The sequence below is a fragment of the Arachis ipaensis genome, chromosome B8 (genome assembly GCF_059453495.1).
Source record: "Arachis ipaensis isolate K30076 ecotype BB chromosome B8, ASM5945349v1, whole genome shotgun sequence".
Lineage (NCBI taxonomy): Eukaryota > Viridiplantae > Streptophyta > Magnoliopsida > Fabales > Fabaceae > Arachis > Arachis ipaensis.
Genome location: NC_142443.1, coordinates 130397300 through 130415210, shown reverse-complemented (window position 1 = coordinate 130415210; position 17911 = coordinate 130397300). Strand labels below are relative to the sequence as shown.

The 17911-nt window shown below is 33.7% G+C and overlaps 1 protein-coding gene across 2 annotated transcripts; it reads right to left on the bottom strand.

Annotated features, from left to right (window-relative positions):
- Positions 1 to 7429: 7429 nt before the first annotated feature.
- On the bottom strand, positions 7430 to 11734 carry LOC107614053 (WAT1-related protein At5g07050). 2 transcript variants are annotated; one of them, XM_088497048.1, is made up of 7 exons: positions 11388 to 11717; positions 10990 to 11052; positions 10768 to 10884; positions 10137 to 10408; positions 9148 to 9302; positions 8479 to 8630; positions 7460 to 7963 (listed from the first exon to the last, which is right to left on the bottom strand). In XM_088497048.1, exons 1-7 carry the CDS (start codon positions 11594 to 11596, stop codon positions 7687 to 7689), a joined length of 1245 nt encoding a protein of 414 aa, XP_088353174.1. In that variant the 5' UTR covers positions 11597 to 11717; the 3' UTR covers positions 7460 to 7686. The 2 variants fall into 2 exon arrangements, with proteins under 2 accessions (XP_088353173.1, XP_088353174.1); XM_088497047.1 differs by lacking the exon at positions 9148 to 9302 and having other exon boundaries at positions 7430 to 7963; positions 10144 to 10408; positions 11388 to 11734.
- Between the last annotated feature and the right edge of the window lie 6177 nt (positions 11735 to 17911).

Genomic DNA, 17911 nt, shown 5'->3' with positions numbered 1-17911 from the left:
TGTAGCCATGGGAGTCCCTTGAGTGTTCAAGCATTGGGATGCTAACCGGTTTACCACCTCATCCAAGGCGGTCATGAATTGTTGCACATCCCTTGTCATCTCCTCTTGTCCTTGAAGAAGAACACCGAGGGTTTCATCCATTGAGGATTGGGGTGGATAAGAGGGTTCATTGTCTTGGAGAAAGGGTTCATTATAGGAAGGTGGTTCTTCTTGGTAAGGTGGTGGTGTATATTGAGGTGGTTCTTGGGAGTAGTAATCTTGGAATTGTGGTTCCATGTATGGCTCATATGGTTCAAAAGGAGGTTGGTATGGTGGGTAAGGATCATGGTCATATGGAGGTGTTTGTTGAAAATAGGCTTGTGAGTGTGGTTGAGACTCATGTTGAGGATATGACTCATAGGCATATGGTGGTGGTTCTTGAAAGTCACAAGGAGATTCACCATAGCCATTGGATTGGTATGCATCATAGAATGGCTCTTCTTCATAGTGCATTGGTGGAGGTTGTTGCCATGGGGATTGATCATATGCATATGGCTCCTCCTACCTTTGGTTGTCCCATCCTTGATACACATCTTCACTGTAGCTCCCATCACCTACAACATAGTTGTAATCACACTCATAGCCAAAATGAGAATTCATGGTGAAAAGATAAAATAAAAACAAAAGCTAATAGAAAACAAAAGAAACAAAATTCTACAACTAGCAAATAAAGCAAAAAGCAAGATATTCACACTATTCACATATGTACAATAACCAATAACATAACACCATTGCAAATCCCCGGCAACGGCGCCATTTTGATGAATGGATTTTTGACGGTTTAGAAATTCACAATTGAAATCTCGTTGTAAAGTATAGCTTCTAAACCAACAATAATCCTTTCATACAAAAATTTGTTTGTCACAAGTAACAAACCCCTAAATTCTATAAACCGAAGTATTTAAACCTCGGGTCGTTCTCCCTAGGAATTACAATGAAGTGTCTTGTTATTGGTTATGGATTGTATTTTGGGGTTTTGGGATAAGAGACATGAAATGTAAATGACAATGAAAATAAACTAACAACAAAAAGCACTTGGCAAGGTTGTGAGAATTAGAAGTCCTATCCTAGTTATCCTCCTCAATTGTGACCACAATTGTCCATTGCTACCACTTAGTTAACCTCTAATAATGGAGGAAAGTCAAGTGGATGAATCAACTTGATTCCACAAGTCCTAGCCAACTCCCAAGGGAAAGACTAGCTTTAGTGGTATCTAAATCAATTAGCAACTTCTAATTATCAATCAACAAAGACATTAGATAACTCAAGCGTCACTAATTACTCTACCATAGCCAAGAGGAACAAAATCTATACTAAAACCCAACCAAGCATTTCATCAAACACTTGGAAGGCATAAAAGAAAAGCAAAGTAAATTGATAACAAAAATAGAATCTAACAACAATTATGGCAAGGAATTAACAACAAGAATCAAAAGGAATACAATTATTATGAATTACCTCTAATTGAATTGAAAGAAAATAGAAGGAGCAAAAGTAGATCTACAACAAAACATAAGAACAACATAAAGGAAATTACAACAAAGGAATAGAAGAAGATTGAATGTAGCAACAAAGAATTGAGAGATAGAAGTGGAAGAAAGCAAGGATTAAAACCTAGATCTAAAAACTAAACCTAATTCTAGAGAGAAGAGAGAGCTTCTCTCTCTAGAAACTAACTCTCACTACTAAACTAAGCTAAAACTAAACTAATGGTAACTAACTTCTAAAGTATGAAAAGTATGAAAAGTCCCTCCATTCCCCCTTCAATCCTTGGCTTAAATAGCATCAGAAATGAGTTGGATTGGGCCCACAAGGCTTTAGAATTCGCTGGCCACGTTTTGTTTTAAGTGAACCAGGTGGCAGCAACGGCGCGTGCGCGTACTTTGCGCGTGCGCGCCACCATACGTGTAGCAACTATGGAAAATCTTATATCGTTTCGAAGCCCCGGGTGTTAGCTTTCCAACCCAACTGAAACCGCATCATTTGGACCTCTGTAGCTCAAGTTATGGTCGATTAAGTGCGAAGAGGTCGGCTTGACAGCTTTCCGGTTCTTCCATTTCTTCATGAGTTCTCCAACTTTTCATGCTTTCTTTCTTCATTCCCTTGATCCAATCTTTGCCTTCTAAACCTTAAATCACTTAACAAACATATCAAGGCATCTAATAGAATCAAGGTGAATTAAATTTAGCTATTTTGAGTCCTAAAAAGCATGTTTTCACATTCAAGCACAATTAAAGGAGAATATACAAAACCATGCTATTTCTTGAATAAATATGGGTAAAAGGTGATAAAATCCCCAAAAATCAATACAAAACAAACCGTCAAATTGGGTTTTGTCACTACACATTATCACTTTATATCTGCCTGACTGAGATTTACAAGGTGACCATAGTTTGCTTCACACCAACAATCTCCGTGGGATTCGACCCTTACTCACGTAAGGTATTACTTGGACGACCCAGTGCACTTGCTGGTTAGTTGTATCGAAGTTGTGACAAATAATGAATGTGTAATCATGATTACGCGTACCAAGTTGCTCACATGCCAGGAATAGTTCGAGCCTGGACATCACAAGTTCGAGCCTGGAAGACTAAGTGTTGCACAGTAGTACCTACTTTATCTGAAGGAGAGTGAGGGTTTGGGATCTTAAACAGAATATGATCCTCATGCAACCTCAGGACTAGCTCTCCTATTTTCACATCAGTCAAGGCCTTCGCAGTGGCTAGAAAAGACCTTCCAAGGATGATGGAGTCGTCTCTGTCCTCCCCAGTGTCTAGTATCATGCAGTCCGCTGGGAGGTAAAGGTTCTCAACCTTTACAAGGACGTTTTCCACCATGCCATATGCCCATTTTAGGGACTTGTCTGTCATCTCTAGTGAGATCTTGGCAGGTTGCACCTCTTGAATTCCCAGCTTCCTCATCATAGAGAGAGGCATAAGGTTAATGCTAGAGCCAAGGTCGCATAATGCCTTCTCAAAAGTGATGGTCCCTATAGTGTAGGGAATAAGGAAGCTTCTGAGGTCTGGTAGCTTCTGAGGTAGCTTTTTCTGAACTAAGGCACTGTAATCCTTGGTCAGTACCACAGTCTCATCTTCCCTTAAGGCCTTCTTGTCAGAAATTAAACTTCTTAGACATGCCATAGAAGGGGGATTCTTTTCCAACACCTTTGCAAAAGAGATGTTGACTTGCAGCTTCCTGAGGACTGCTAAAAACTGGGCAAGTTCCTCATCCTCAGGATCCTGTTGCACGTTTGGAGATGGTTGGTCTTCAGGCTCCTCCAACTTCATGGGGACGTTCATGGTGACACTTTCAGTCTCCTCCTGAGCCTTGATCTCCTTCAGTTCCTCAGTAGCAGGCTCCTCCTTGGGTTCGGCCTCAGCTCCCATAGTGAGGGCCTTGCACTCTTCCTTTGAATTCACCTCAGTGTTGCTTGGAAGAGTGTTGGAGAGGATCTCTGGGTCCTTTTGCTTAGCAGACCTACCTGTATCTCTAAATTCTGAATGAATGACCTAGTTTCTGCCATAAAACTATGAGTGGTCTTGGAGAGGTTAGAGACTATAATAGCCAGGTCAGAGAGGCTTTGTGTGGGAGTTCATCTGCTGCTGAGAGGATTAGAATGGTCTGTTGTTGAACCTGTTCTGGTTCATTCCACCCTGATTGTTGTTGAAGCCTTGTTGAGGCTTCTGCTGATCTCTCCACCCGAAGTTGGGGTGGTTCCTCCATCCCTGATTGAAAATATTTGAATAGGGATTGTTGTTGGAGTTTCTGGAGGAGTTTTCCATGTAGTTCACCTCCTCCATTGTGATCCAGGCATTGTCACTAGTGTCTACTTCATACGCTGTCTCTGGGGAGTACGCAGCTGAGCTCTGTGCACCACTCAAGTGCTAAGAAATCATATTGATTTGCTGGAACATGAGCTTGTTCTGGGCCAAGATGGCATCCAGTGTGTCCACTTTCATGACTCCTCTCTTCTAAGCTGTCCCATTATTCACAGGGTTTCTCTCAGAAATGTACATGTATTGGTTGTTGGCAACTATATCAATAAGGTCCTGCGCCTCCTCAGGCATCTTTTTCATGTGGAGTGAGCCACCCGCAGAGTGGTCCAATGCCATCTTGGACATCTCAGAGAGGCCATCATAGAAGATCTCTAACATGGTCCACTCTGAGATCATGTCAGGAGGGCATCTTCTGATTAGCTGCTTGTACCTCTTCCAAGCTTCATAGAAGGACTCTCCCTCTTTTTGTCTGAAAGTCTGGACTTCCACCCTAAGCTTACTCAGCTTCTGAGGTGGAAAGAACTTGGTCAAAAATCCATTGACCACCTTCTTCCAAGTGTCCAGGCTCTCCTTAGGCTGAGAATCCAGCCATAGTCTAGCTTTGTCCCTTACAGAAAAAGGAAAGAACATGAGCTTGTAGACCTTTAGATCTACTCCATTAGTCTTAACAATGTCACAGATCTGCAGAAAATCAGAGATGAATTTATTGGGGTCCTCCTACGAGAGTCCATAAAACTGGCAATTCTGTTGCACTAGAGTGACCAGTTGAGGATTAAGCTCAAAGTTGTTTTCACCAATGATAGGTATGGAGATGCTGCGCCCATAGAAGTCAGAGTTGGGTGCAGTATAAGATCCAAGGACCTTTTTTGCGTCTCCTCCAGCTTCTGGATTAGCTGCCATTATTGTATCTGCAGCTTCTTGCTCAAGAGCTTCCGTGAGATTCCCTCTGGCTCTGCTAGCTTGAGCTTGCTGCAAACGTCTTCTTAAGAGTCTCTCAGGTTCAGGATCAGAATCAATAAGGGCTTCTCTATCTTTATTCCTGCTCATAAACAAAAAGAAAGAGACCAAGAAGAGTAAAAGAAAGAAGTCTCTATGTCAGAGTATAGAGAGCTCCTTGTGAGAAACTTAGGTAAAGAGAGAAGAAAAATAAAGGTGTCTGTTATTTAAAGGGTTTTCGAAAATAAAGAGGGAAAATACGTTGAAAAATTTCGAAAAGATGAGAGAGAAAGAAGTTAAAAATTTTCGAAAAATAAGAGAGAGAAAGAAGAATTAAAGAGACACCAAATTTTTAAAATTAAAAGAAGTTAAAACAAACAATTAACTAACAAGATTTGAAAATAAGATAGAAGTTTTAATTTTGAAAATTTTTGAAAATTAAAAAGAAGAAGTCAAAAGAAAATTTTAAAATTCAAAAATTAAAAAGATAAGATCAAGAGAGAGAAACAAGATAAGATAAGAATTGAAAAATTAAAGTTTTTAAAATTCAAATTTAAAAGAAAGAAAGACTAACAAACCACTAAACTTTTAAAATTTGAATTTAAAAGAAAGATAAAATAACAAAATTTTGAAATCAAAGAAAAAGATTTGTCCCAGAATAAATGAAATTAACAAGGAAATACAAAGTGAACTCCCAGGAGAGGAAGAGAAGTTTGCACTAGACTTCAAGGATCTGAAGTCCAACGTCATCCATCCAAGCCCAGCGCCCAAGTAAGGCGCCCAACTCCATGGAAGGCCAAGTTCAGCGCCCAAAGCTGGTGCCCAGTGCCTTCGACAAGGCCTAAGGCCTGGCACCCAATTTTCCAAGCTGGCGCTAGCGCCAGAAAAGTCCAATACATTCCAAGTGCCAAATTCCGGAGTCCAACTTCAAGTAATTTTTCACTCTCAATGGCCTAAAAATGCATTTAAATTAGGCGCCAATCACTCAAGTCCAGCGCCAAGAAAGCTCTAATTCAAAGCTCTAATTCAACCCGAATACTCAAGATTTGATTGATTAGTTAGTATTAACTTCTTCTAAAAAGATAAGATTTGGTTTTAAGATTTAGTTTTAGATTAAATTTGAATTATTGTTTTAGTGATCTTATCCTACCAAAGATAAAATTAGACTTTTTGAATTTGAATTCTAGATAGGACTTAGGATATAAATAAGTGAACGTATGGTTCACGGGAACAAAAAACTGGATTCATCCAACATCTTATTGGTTTTAGTTTGTTTTCTTCTTTATCAAGAGTAACTAAACTTCCTTTGTTAAGGGTTAGAAGCTCAGTTTCATTTTTCATGGATTAGTAATCTAATTATTTTTTTTAATTTTGATTTATGCCTTTATACTTTTTTAAGATTGAGTCTCGTTCTTCTTTTTTAATAGTTAGAAATATTAGAAAATATTCTAATTTTGTCTTGGATTCTGTTATTACTTTAGAAAATTTAATATCAGAATTAGCTTGAAACTCTTACTTATAATTTTCAATTTGAATAAGAATAGTATTTTAAAAGTTGTGTGGTGTTAAATCTGAATTGTGCTTAACCTCTTTTTTTTAGTTAACCAAGAAATTGACAATTAACTAAGTTAAGAGAAATTGAATTGTCAAAAAATTGAAATTTGATTATATATGATTTCTTGTGAAAATATTTTTGCATGAATCAAAGTGAAGAAACATGAGGATTTTTTTTTTTTTGAAGTTAAACATCTCTAAAGCGTTTAACATTCTTTATTCACGGTTTTCTTTCTTCAAATTCATAGGCATTCATTCACATTAAATACTCTCTTTTAATGTTCTCCATCAATTCAAGATTCACATACATCATTCCTCTTGCAAATGTTCGATCGATCTAATTAAAAGATTCAATTAAAAATTGTTTGATTTAATCCTTTAATTCTTATGAAAACGATATTCACTCACCTTAGTATTACTTAAAGGTTGAAGCGATTTGGTGCACTTGCCAATACTTGAGTGTATCAAGTTTTTGGCTCATCACTCCTCACCACTAGTTGTCCCCAACAGCCATCGTTGTCCCTCCAAACGTTGTCGTCGCCGATTAGTGTTCTCTACCTTCCATCTCTCTCCTGTCGTCAACTTCTCCTCAATGCGCTCTTTCTCTCTCTGTTATCACCACTGTGCCACCATTTCCAAGTTGTCATCTCCAGTCTCCACCATTGTATGCTCTTTTTCCTCTATTTGCCAAGTTTGTCATCCTCTTCCTTATTTTCCTTTTTTTTTTCCTTTTTTTTAATGAAAATTCTAAACTTAAATCCTTTTTATGGTTGTAGCCACCTCTATTGCTATTCTTAGTCACTGACAGTAAATTCCACGAAAATAATATTACTGTCATATTATAATAAGAAATTCAATTATTTTGAGTGGATTTTTTGAAGTGTATACTAAGTTACTCACATTTTCAACAACATTTAATTTATAATAATTACATAATCTCAGAAAACTTAAAATGAATGGAATGTCACATTCGAGTATATACCGGGAAAAGTGGTACCACTACGTATAATGGACTCTGAATCAGGGTTCAGCTATTGTGCCACAATAATTACATAATCAAAGAGTAGATAGATAATTAAAGGGAGAAATTAATTAAAAAATAAATAAAGATCGAGAAGGAGAAATTAAAAACATGATTCTCTTATACATATCGATTAGTTGGAATCTCTTATACATATCACAAGAGTCATATAATTATTTGTTGATACAAATAACAAAACCAACAACGTAACATCCTTTTTACATACAATAATAAGGAAAACTAAAATTGCTACAAGGTAACAAAGTTGTTGGTAATTTTTTCCTGGGCTGATGAGAAATAAAAAAAAGGGTTAACATTTCCTACTCAACATTTTTTTTTAACTTTAATTTTAAGCCTTTATTAATTTGTCTCTTGGTTAGTCATGCCTATTACAACCGAAGAGGAGTGCTTCTCCTTGTTGACTTCTTCTTTGTGACCAAAGTTTTCTTGGGTGCAATGATCTACTGTGGCATCATTTTTTGAGTCTTCATTTCCAAAATTTTGAGCACTAACTTTTGTAACAGGCAAATGTATATCATTATCATCATGATGTCCCATTTTGGTTTCTATTTGTTCTTTGTGCTTTCCCCATAGAACAGAGTATAAGCCTATTACAATCAAGATCGAACCAACCACACTGCATCCATAAAATAAATAAATAAATGATGACAAATTCAAAGGCTGCAATGAGAGAAATTGATGTTGTTTTGATTTTGATATATAAAGCAAAAGGTTGATTACTAAATACTAAAATTATCTCTTCAATGAAGTAGTATGATTTATATACTACAATACATTTTTTAAAAAGTACTGACAATGAACCATGTTAGAGTTCTTCCTTTTTTTTTTCTCTTTATTTAAAAAAAAAGTTTAATTATATTGGGAATACCGTTGATATACTATATGCATGCATTGTATATAAGTTTTATTAGAACATAATAAATTTCCATATATTAAAAGCGTTTGAAAAAAGTTTAACTATTGGTAATATTTATAAAAAAACTCACAAATTATATTAAATTTTTAATTATGTATATTTAGGTAGTGCATGCATATAATAAGCTAGAAGATTATATTCAAGAATAGAATTTCTTTTTATTATTTTATTTTATGTTTCAATCAGCAATAGAATTCAATTATTTAATTAATTACCCTCCAAGATAAATTTGCTCAGCAAGGATGAAGGAGCCCATGATGGCAACAATGATCATCATAAGAGGGCTAAAGGCAGTTGCAAAGACAGGTCCCTTCTTCTTAATTACCAACCCTTGTACATAGTATGATATACTTGATGTCACAATCCCCTAATAAATATATTAAAAGAATAAAACATATATATTAGGCCTTTCAGGAAAACCCATTAATCTTTTATAATATAGTTGATGATGAGAATGAATATACCTAAAATAATAAAAATAAAAATCCATATATAATTAATCAATTCATTATATATTAGTATAATATTTTATAAGCCAATTAATTTAGATAAAGTATATTTTTCATCTTTAATATTTATAATGTTTTTAAAATTATTCTTAATATTTAATTTTTTTTAATTTTGTCTTGAACGTTTTTAATTTGTGTCAAAATTATCTCTAAATATTAATTTTATCTAAAATTTTAAAGATAAAATTAAAAATATTTAAGGATAATTTTAATACAAATTAAAAATATCAAAGATAAAATTAAATAAATCAAAAACGTTAAGAATAAAATTAAAAGAAATTAAACGTTAGAGTATTAATTTTTATCTTCTAAATGGGTAAAGCTTAAGTTTATGAAATTTAAATTGAAAATAAGATTTGCTCTGATTATTCTTACAGCATATGCTGCAGCAAGTAAGTTCATGTCCCAGCCAATTCTCCAAACAGAAGGATTGTGTTCCATAACAAAAGTAACTGCAGTAGCTTGAAGAGTTCCTATGAAGCAGATAAGTGATGTTAGGCTTAGTTGATGATTCTTGTACGTTTGTATAGCTTTGGCTTGTCCAATAACATCCAACATAAATGTTAACAATTATGCATGTGCACCAAAAAAAAAAAAAAAAAACCTTTAAAAAGTATTATTGGTACATTATTTTCCATTTTAAAGTTATGTTTAGGTGACTCTCATGACTCATTTATAATTCACTTTTTTTTTTTAATTTTGAAATTGTGTCTTTTTAAAATTAAAGTTGCGTTTAGATTCATCTTCTATCTCAATAGAGGTGGATATTTTTTTTTCACTTTCAATAAGTAAAAAAAAAAATACAGAAATTATTGTTTGTGTCCGTGTCAATTTCTAAAATCAAATTAAGTTTTTATATATGTTGTCTCTGTATTTCTATTGACAATATTTTAATTATATCAACTCAAAAAGTTTATGATATTTAATATTTTATGTATTTATTTGACTTAATAGAGTTCACTAAAGAATAAACTAACTTAGCATAGTATTTCTTATAAGAGAAATGTGAGTGAGTCATTAAAAATTATTATTTTTATCATCGCTTAGTTATTATAACTCAATTCTTTTAGTCTAGTAATCTAACAACATATATAAATATTTGATAATCAAAATAAATTAATTAAAACTTATCTTATTTAACATTCATTAATTATTACAACAATTAATAAATATTAAATAAGATAAATTTTGACTATTTTTTTGTTTCCTTAGTATTACTAACAACTTATTTTATCTCATACTTTTAAGTTTTAAACATTGACAGTTATATAATTGATGACTAAAAACAATAAATTTTAATAGTTTTTTAATATATTTTTTTTTTTTTTTGTAAAAATGAGTATAATTCATATTTTTTGATTGACGTCTTACTTGTAGAACAAAGAGGGAAGCCCAGGCAAGGGTAGCAATGATGAGGAAAGTGCATCCTAAGAACCAATCTTTTTCAGAGGAACCTTTGGAGGTTGTTGATGATGAAGAATTGGTGTTGTTGTGATGAGTTTCTCTATGTTTGGCCCATACCAATTCCATGATAGGTCCTTTGTATAATGTCATCAGCATGGCCCCAGCAACTGTCACTAATGTTCCCACTACCTTAGCTTGGCATCTCACTTTCTTCATGTCTATCTTTTCCATCCTTTAATTCATTTTCATAAATATAATCAATAAGATATAACACAATCCAAAGCAATACTTAGTATTAAGTAATTTAATTTTGAGGTATTGATACTATAAACAGTTATTCATATTAAAAATATAATTATTTATATTACTTTTTTTATCAGTTTAAATTTTTAAGAGAAGTATAAATTATGACAGTAAAATTATATCTATTCTTTTAAATAACTATTTACATGATCAAATTACTTTTGATAACGTAATATTATATAATTAAATATACATGTAAAATTATTTTATACTAAGAGTGCATCCAAATTAAATTTATAATCATTAGGAAACAAATAAATAAAGGATTTTGGTTAATTTAATTATTACCGGCATATAACCGCCATAACGAAAGTCATGGCCGGAAGCATGTTGCTCATTGCACATGAAAAGGTTGGGGATGTAAGCTTCAACCCAGCATAGTAAAAATTTTGATCAATCACTGGCCTGTTATGTTGTTAAACAAATACAATTATAAATTCATTATTTAATAAAAAATAATATTTGTCATGATATATATATATGATAGACATTAAAATTAAATGGACTAACCCAAGCAGAGCTAGAATGAAAAGTTGCATGAAAACTGAGAATGTTATCTTTGGTTGACCTTTCCTGAAACAATAATAACGACAAACAACAATTAGTAATAAGAAATAACACACATACATATATATTATTTTTATTATAATAGAAAAAATAATCATTTTGATTATTGAAAGATGGCGATTTTGACAAAATACAACTAAAAAAATATATAAATAATAAAATAATTTTAAAAATATGTTCTATTTGACGAACTGTACCAAACATTTAGTTAATTTATCTATATATATATATATAAGTTTAGCTCATTTTGTCAAATAAAATACATTTTTAAGGGATCATAATAGTTCTTTATTCTTTATAATAATAATAATAAAAGAATATAGGAATTAAGATATTAATACCTTTCAAAAATAAAGGCAAATGGGGCAATGCTAGCAGCTGCAAAGGCATGGCGATAAACCACAAGAACATAGTGGCTCATGCCTTGATTAAGAGAAAGCTTAGTAATAACATTCATGCCAGCATATCCAAATTGTAATGACATCATTGCAAAATACGGTTTTGAGCTCTCTATGAATTTTCCACAACTTCCAACCTTTTCACTCCCCATTTTTCTTCTTCTTTCTTAATTACAAGAATAAGAAGAAGAGAAATAAAAGGAGGAGTAAGTGTTAGGAAGAACACACTATTACTATTGAACAAGAATATATATAACAAGTTTTGTATGTGTTTCTTCCTAAGACTTAACATGCCATGCCTCCTACTATGTATTTATATATGCCTTTGGATTGAATAGTCCACGTCATATGCATGTTCACGTCTCTCAACCTTTGGTGGGGTGATTAGGGACATCTTTTTAATGGGGGGCACCTCAACATCTTAATGTTTATTTAGAAAAATACGAAACGAGGTTATTAAAGGTTATAACATTGGCATGGAAAGCTAAGTGATAATAATTAAGCATTATTATTAAATGAATAATGATTATCATGCTTTAGCTATATGATGCATTGTCAGAATTAAATAATATGTGTTGCTACCTATATAATTATACTTAAGAGATCAAATATTCTTCACTATCATATAAATAATGCATAATCATGCATCTTTATTGAAATATCATATGAACTCAAATTATATATATTCTCGTCTTGTTATTAGTTTGATACATCATTTGGACATGAGAGACATTATAACTTTAGTAAAAATTGATATATTAATTAGTTTTTGCTATATATATATATATATATATATATATATATATATGTATAGACTTAATAATTTTTTTATAATATTCTTAATTTAACTATGATTAAATCAATAACGTTAAATTACAATTTAATCATTTAAGAGTAATTTTGTCATCAATTTATATACAATGCTATATATTACCAAGATTTATTTATTATTTTCCTTAATGTATGCATCTTTTTTTTTTATTATTTTGAGAAATATTTTAAATGGAGGAAGTCTTAATTTCATCCGATTCCCACAGTTATTGACGTGAAATTTTCACTTTCCTGGTCATGACTCCAAAATAATATCAACTGATATATATATGATGAACTAAACAATCAACTACATTTAATATTTTCTCTCTATAATTTTTAATATTCCTAAGAATTCTTTTCTGTCTTATCATGCATCTAAAGAGATCTCACTTCTTTGACTAAGGATTGATCTCATAATGCAAGTTGATTTCAAAACATAAAAAATATTTTGTTAATAATTGCAAGAGATATATTTTTTTAATAATTATAAGCTACTTATTAATTTAAGTTTTCAGAACAAATAATTTCATAATAGATTATTAAAATTTTATGACTAAAAAATTTAGAGTTTATTTTTTTATTTTAAGAAAAAAAGAAATTAAGTATAAGACAGATAAAAAGAAAAAATTTTATACAAAATTTAGACAAATCCTTAAAAAAGAGGTTCTTGTGTTCAAAAATATATTAAGATGTATAATTTATTTTTTTTAATATATTTTATCTTTTAACTTAAATATTTGAAATAAATAATTTCATAAAAAAATAATGGATATAACTTTTAAAGTAAACATGATTATATTGGTCCGAAGATCCTCCAATAAATTGTCCCTCTTTGGGATAACAACAAATGGCGAGGTAATCACATAGAACAAGTTGTTGATATGGATTCCAAATTTCCATTATTATATTGATCCCAAATCGCCATCAAACGGCCAAATGAAGTTTTAGTATTTAATTATTGAGAAAGGATTGGAAGTGCTAAATAATTTTCTAAATTATTTTTTAATTTTAAAATATATTTTTTTTAATTTTATATTTTTAAAATATTTTTTATTTTTGTTTCTTTTAAGTATTAAGAGCATTATATTTTAGGCATACCATTATTAAGACTCCCAGTCATTTAATTATATGTTGAATTTGTACGCTTGGTTTCTATATAAAGAAAGAGGCATGCTACACATACAAGTCTTTTTCACTTACAAGTCTTACAAGTTGCTACACATACGGGCCTTTTAATGCGTTATTTAACCGTTTCCTGTTTTCAAAGTGCTACACTCACCATGTATTATGAACGACTCTTCTTCTTCTTCTTCCTCTTCCTCTTCCTCTTCCTCTTCCTCTTCCTCTTCTTCTTTATTTTTTTTCGATTTTCATGGTTTCTGAAATCAAGCTTTGAAATCGTTTTGAAGATAATGGAACTTCAGAAATACACCCAAACGATTACAGAAATACACCCAAAGGATTACAGAAATACACCCAAACGGTTACAGGAATTCACACAAACGATTATAGAAATACACCCAAAAGATTACAAAAATACACCAAAATGATTACAAAACTACACTCAAAGGATTTAAGAAATACACCCAAAATTCGTTGAAGTACACCTTATGCATAATTCAGAACTCTTTCTCTTTCTCCTCCTCATCTTCTGCTGCTTCTTCTTCTTCAAAAACGATTTCAGAGCTTGATGTCAAAAAACAATGGAAATCGAGAATAATAAAGAAAGAAAACAGAGAGAAAAGCACGTAAATGAAGAAGAAGAGGAAGACGAGAAAGAAGAACGTGCAGCAAGAAGAAGAAGAAGGAGAAAGAGAAGGCAAGAAACGAAAGAAAAGAAGAAGAAGAGGAGGAAGAGGAAGAAGAACGTGCAGCAAGAAGAAGAAGAAGAAGAAGGAGAAAGAGAAGGCAAGAAACGAAAGAAAAGAAGAAGAAGAAGAAGACGAAGAGGAAGAAGAACGGTTCGAGGCGCGTTTTGAGCGTTAGTTTTAATTGGACTTGTAAGGCTTACAATCCTTAATCGCTTGTATGCGAAGAATTTCTGATAAAGAAATATAAAAAACGGTAATGTTATGGAGACAAGAAAAAAAGTCAAAATTTGTCTTATTTTGTGCGACAATTAATGAATGCAAAATAAGGTAATTTATGGTTGTTTTTGGCTGATTTTTTTTTGTTACCAAACATTTCTGTATCAAAAATATAAACATTGCAATTGTGACAATAAAAAAAAGAAAGATAATAATTATTTTAATAAAATATTTTATATGAAAATTAATTAAATTGTAAAAAAGTATATTTAGAGGCATTCTCATTGACATTTGGTAATTATTAAACTAATTGCTCAATGGTAAAGTAATTATTAAAAAGCATTATTTACAATGTATTTTGATATTTAGTAATTATATGGGTGTACAAAAAAACTGGTTTCACTGAACTGATTTGAAACTGAACTGAAACTGTTTTAAATAAAACACTGAACTGAACATAGTTTTTATGAAAACCAGTTTATTAAGAAACTAGTTTTTATGTTTCAGTTTAGTTTTAAACCAAATTAAAACTAGTTTTATTCAAACTCCAAAATTAGTTTTTTCATACTCTCTCTCTCTCCCCTTCATCTCTCTCTCCCTCCCATCTCTCTCTTCCTCTCTCTCTCTTCTCTTTCTCCCCCTCCTCTCTCATCTCTCTCCTCCTCTCTCTCTCTTTCCTTCTCTCCCCCTCCTCTCTCTCCTTTCCCTCTTTCTCCGCCCGTCTCTCTCTCTCTCCCTTTCCTCTCCCCTTTCTCTCTCTCTCCTTTTCCTTTCTTTTCTTCTCTCTCCTTTCCCCCTCTCTTTCTCTCCATTCTCCATCTCTCTCTCATTTCTGTTACTCTCTCTCTCTATCTCCTTTCTCTTTCTCTATTTCTCTCACTCTTTTTTCTCTCAATCTCCTCTCCCCCTTCTCTCTCTTTTCCCTTTCTCTCTCTCTCTCTCTCTCTCTCTCTCTCTCTCTCTCCCGCTCTCTCCCCCTTCTCTCTCTCTCCCCTCTCCTACTCTCTCTCCCTCTCTTCCATCCTCTCTCTCTCTCTCCTTCTCCTCTTTCACTCTCTTCTCTCTCTCCCTCCTTTTCGTCAGTCTTCCATATCTCTCTCTCTCTCTCTCTCTCTCTCTCCCCCCTCTCCCTCCTCTCTCTCTCTCTCCTTTTTTTCTTTTCTCTCTTTTTCTCCCGCTCCTCTCTCTCCCCTTTTCTTCTTTCTTTCTCTCCTTCTCCTCTCTCTCTCCTCCCCTCTCTCTCCCTCTTCTCTTTTTCCCTCTCTCCTTATCTCTCCTCCTCCCTTTTTCTCTCTTCTCTCTTTATCTCTCCCCTTTTTCTCTCTCCCCTCCTCTATCTCCTCCTCTCTCTCTTTTCCCCTATTCACTCTAAAGCGAGAGAAAAGGAGAGGAGAGAGAGAAAAGAGAGAGATAAAGAGATAGAGGATGGGAGAGAGAGAAAGGGGAGAGATAAAGAGAGAGAGAGGAGAGAGAAGGAGAGGAGGAGAGAGAGGAGGGAGAGTGTAGTGTTTGTGACAGAGCGTGGTGGTGGTGTATGTGACAACGATTCTGAGAATAAAGGGATTTATAGTAGAAGCAAAGACTTTGGGAGAAGAGGAAAGAGAGGAAAAGGGGAGAGATGAGGAGAGAAAGAAGAGAGAGGAAGAGAGAGAAATGAAGAGATGAGGAGAGAGAGGAAGAAAGAGAAGGGAGAAGGAGAACGAGGGAAAAAAGAGAGAGTAAGAGAGAGCATGGGGAGAGAGAGGGAGAAAAGGAGAGAAAGACAGATAGAGAGAAGGAGAGAGACAGAGATAGAGAGGAAGGGAAGAGAAGGAGAGAGAGAGAGAGAGAGAGAGAGAGAGAGAGAGAGAAAAGAAGAGGAGAAGGAGAGAGCACGGGGAGAGGAAAGGAGAGAGAGAAAAGAAGAGAGAGGAAGAAGGGAATGAGAGAGAGAGCATGAGGAGAAAGAGGGAGAGAAATAAAGGGGAAGGAGAGAAAGAAGAGAAGGAGAGAGAGAGAAAAGAGAGAGAGGGGGAGAGACAGAGAGAGAAAGACAAAGAGAGGGGAGGGAGAGAAAGGGGAAAAGGAGAGTGAGAGAGAGAGAGAGAGAAAGAAGGGAGAGAGAGGGAGAGAAGAGAGAGGAATAGAGGAAGGAGAGAGAAGCAGAGAGGAAAAAGGGAGAGAAGGGGAGAGAGAGAGAGAGAGAGAAGAGAGAGAGAGAAAGAGAGAAAGAGAGGGAAGGGGGAGAGAGAGGATGAGGGGAAGGAGAGAGAGAGAGAGAGAAGGGAGAGAGAGAGCATATGGAGAGAGAGGGAGAGAAGGATAGAGAGAGAAATAAAGTAGAGGGGGAGAAAGAAGGGAAGGGGAGAGAGAAAAGGAAGAGAGAGAGAGAGAGAGAGAGAGAGAGAGAGGAGGGGAGAGAGAAAGAGAGAGAGAGGAGTGAGAGGGAGGGAGAGAAGAGAGAGGAATAGGGGAAGGAGAGAGAGAAGCAAAGAGGGAAAAGGGAGAGAGAGAGAGAATGATAGAGAGGGAAGAGAGAGAGAAAGAGAGGAAGAGAGAGAGAGAGAGATAGAAGGGAGAGAGAGAAAGAGAGAGAGAGAGAGAGAGAGAGAGAGAGAGAGAGAGGAGGAGATAGGAGTGAGGGAGAGAAGAAGAAAGAGAGAGAAAGGGAGGGAGACATAATGTAAAAACTATTTTTTTATATATTAAAACTAGTTTTATCTTATAAACCAGTTTAAACTGGTTTTTTTAATTAAAACTGATTTTATTTTTATGAACTGGTTTAAATTGGTGCACTGTATTATAAACTGGTTTAAAACCAGTTTCTTATGTGACAAAGCATTTTGGTTCAGTCTAAACCATTTAAAATGGTTTAGTGCAGTTTCAGTTCAGTTTATGAAAAAATTGAACCATGCACACCCCTAAGTAATTCGTTGGTAAAAAATATAATATATGTTGACAAAAGTATTGACAAATAGTTTTTGATAATTAATGACGACCTACAGTGTAATACCACTTAATAACTTTTTGGTGTTGTAAAATAACTAAATAAATAAGGAAGAAATAAGAAGTATAAAATATGGAAATATAATTAAATAACTCAAGTAATAATATTTACTAGAATTACTATATCAATATAGTAGATATAATTAATATATTTAATAATATTATAATAAAGTATATAAGAGAGAGAATAGTATGAAAGAGAGAGAAGAGTATAAGAGAGAGAGAGAATAGTATTGTTGTTGTGTAACATCAACGGAGGCTTAACCTCCTATTTATAGGCATACAGAAGGAATGTTTTCAACCATCATTAATTTCATTCTCTCTTGAGAATGTAAGCCTCATATAGTAAATGGGCATCCATATCCCATTCTTATCACAACACTCCCCCTTGGATGACCATTTAAGATTATTACCTCGTTAAAACCTTACTAAAGGAAAACCCAATGAAAAAATCTTAGTGAAGGAAAAAGAGTACAATATCCTTTAGTAATGGGGACTGCCTCATTAAAAACCTTGTCAAGAAAAACCCAATGGGAAAAAAACCTGACCAAGGAAAAAAGAGTACAGTCTCCCCCTCTTGTCGACATCATTTAATGTCTCGAAATCGGTGCATCCCAATCTTATGTACCAATCTTTCAAAGG

Bases quoted from the DNA above. Each gene is read 5' to 3' on its own strand.
- LOC107614053 (XM_088497048.1), bottom strand. From the start codon at position 11,596: ATGGGGAGTGAAAAGGTTGGAAGTTGTGGAAAATTCATAGAGAGCTCA. The intron at 11,053-11,387 runs GTATTAATATCT...TTATTGTTTCAG, and splicing joins TTTGCCTTTATTTTTGAAAG to GAAAGGTCAACCAAAGATAA. The intron at 9,303-10,136 runs GTCAATCAAAAA...GACAAGCCAAAG, and splicing joins CTTTGTTCTACAAGTAAGAC to CTATACAAACGTACAAGAAT.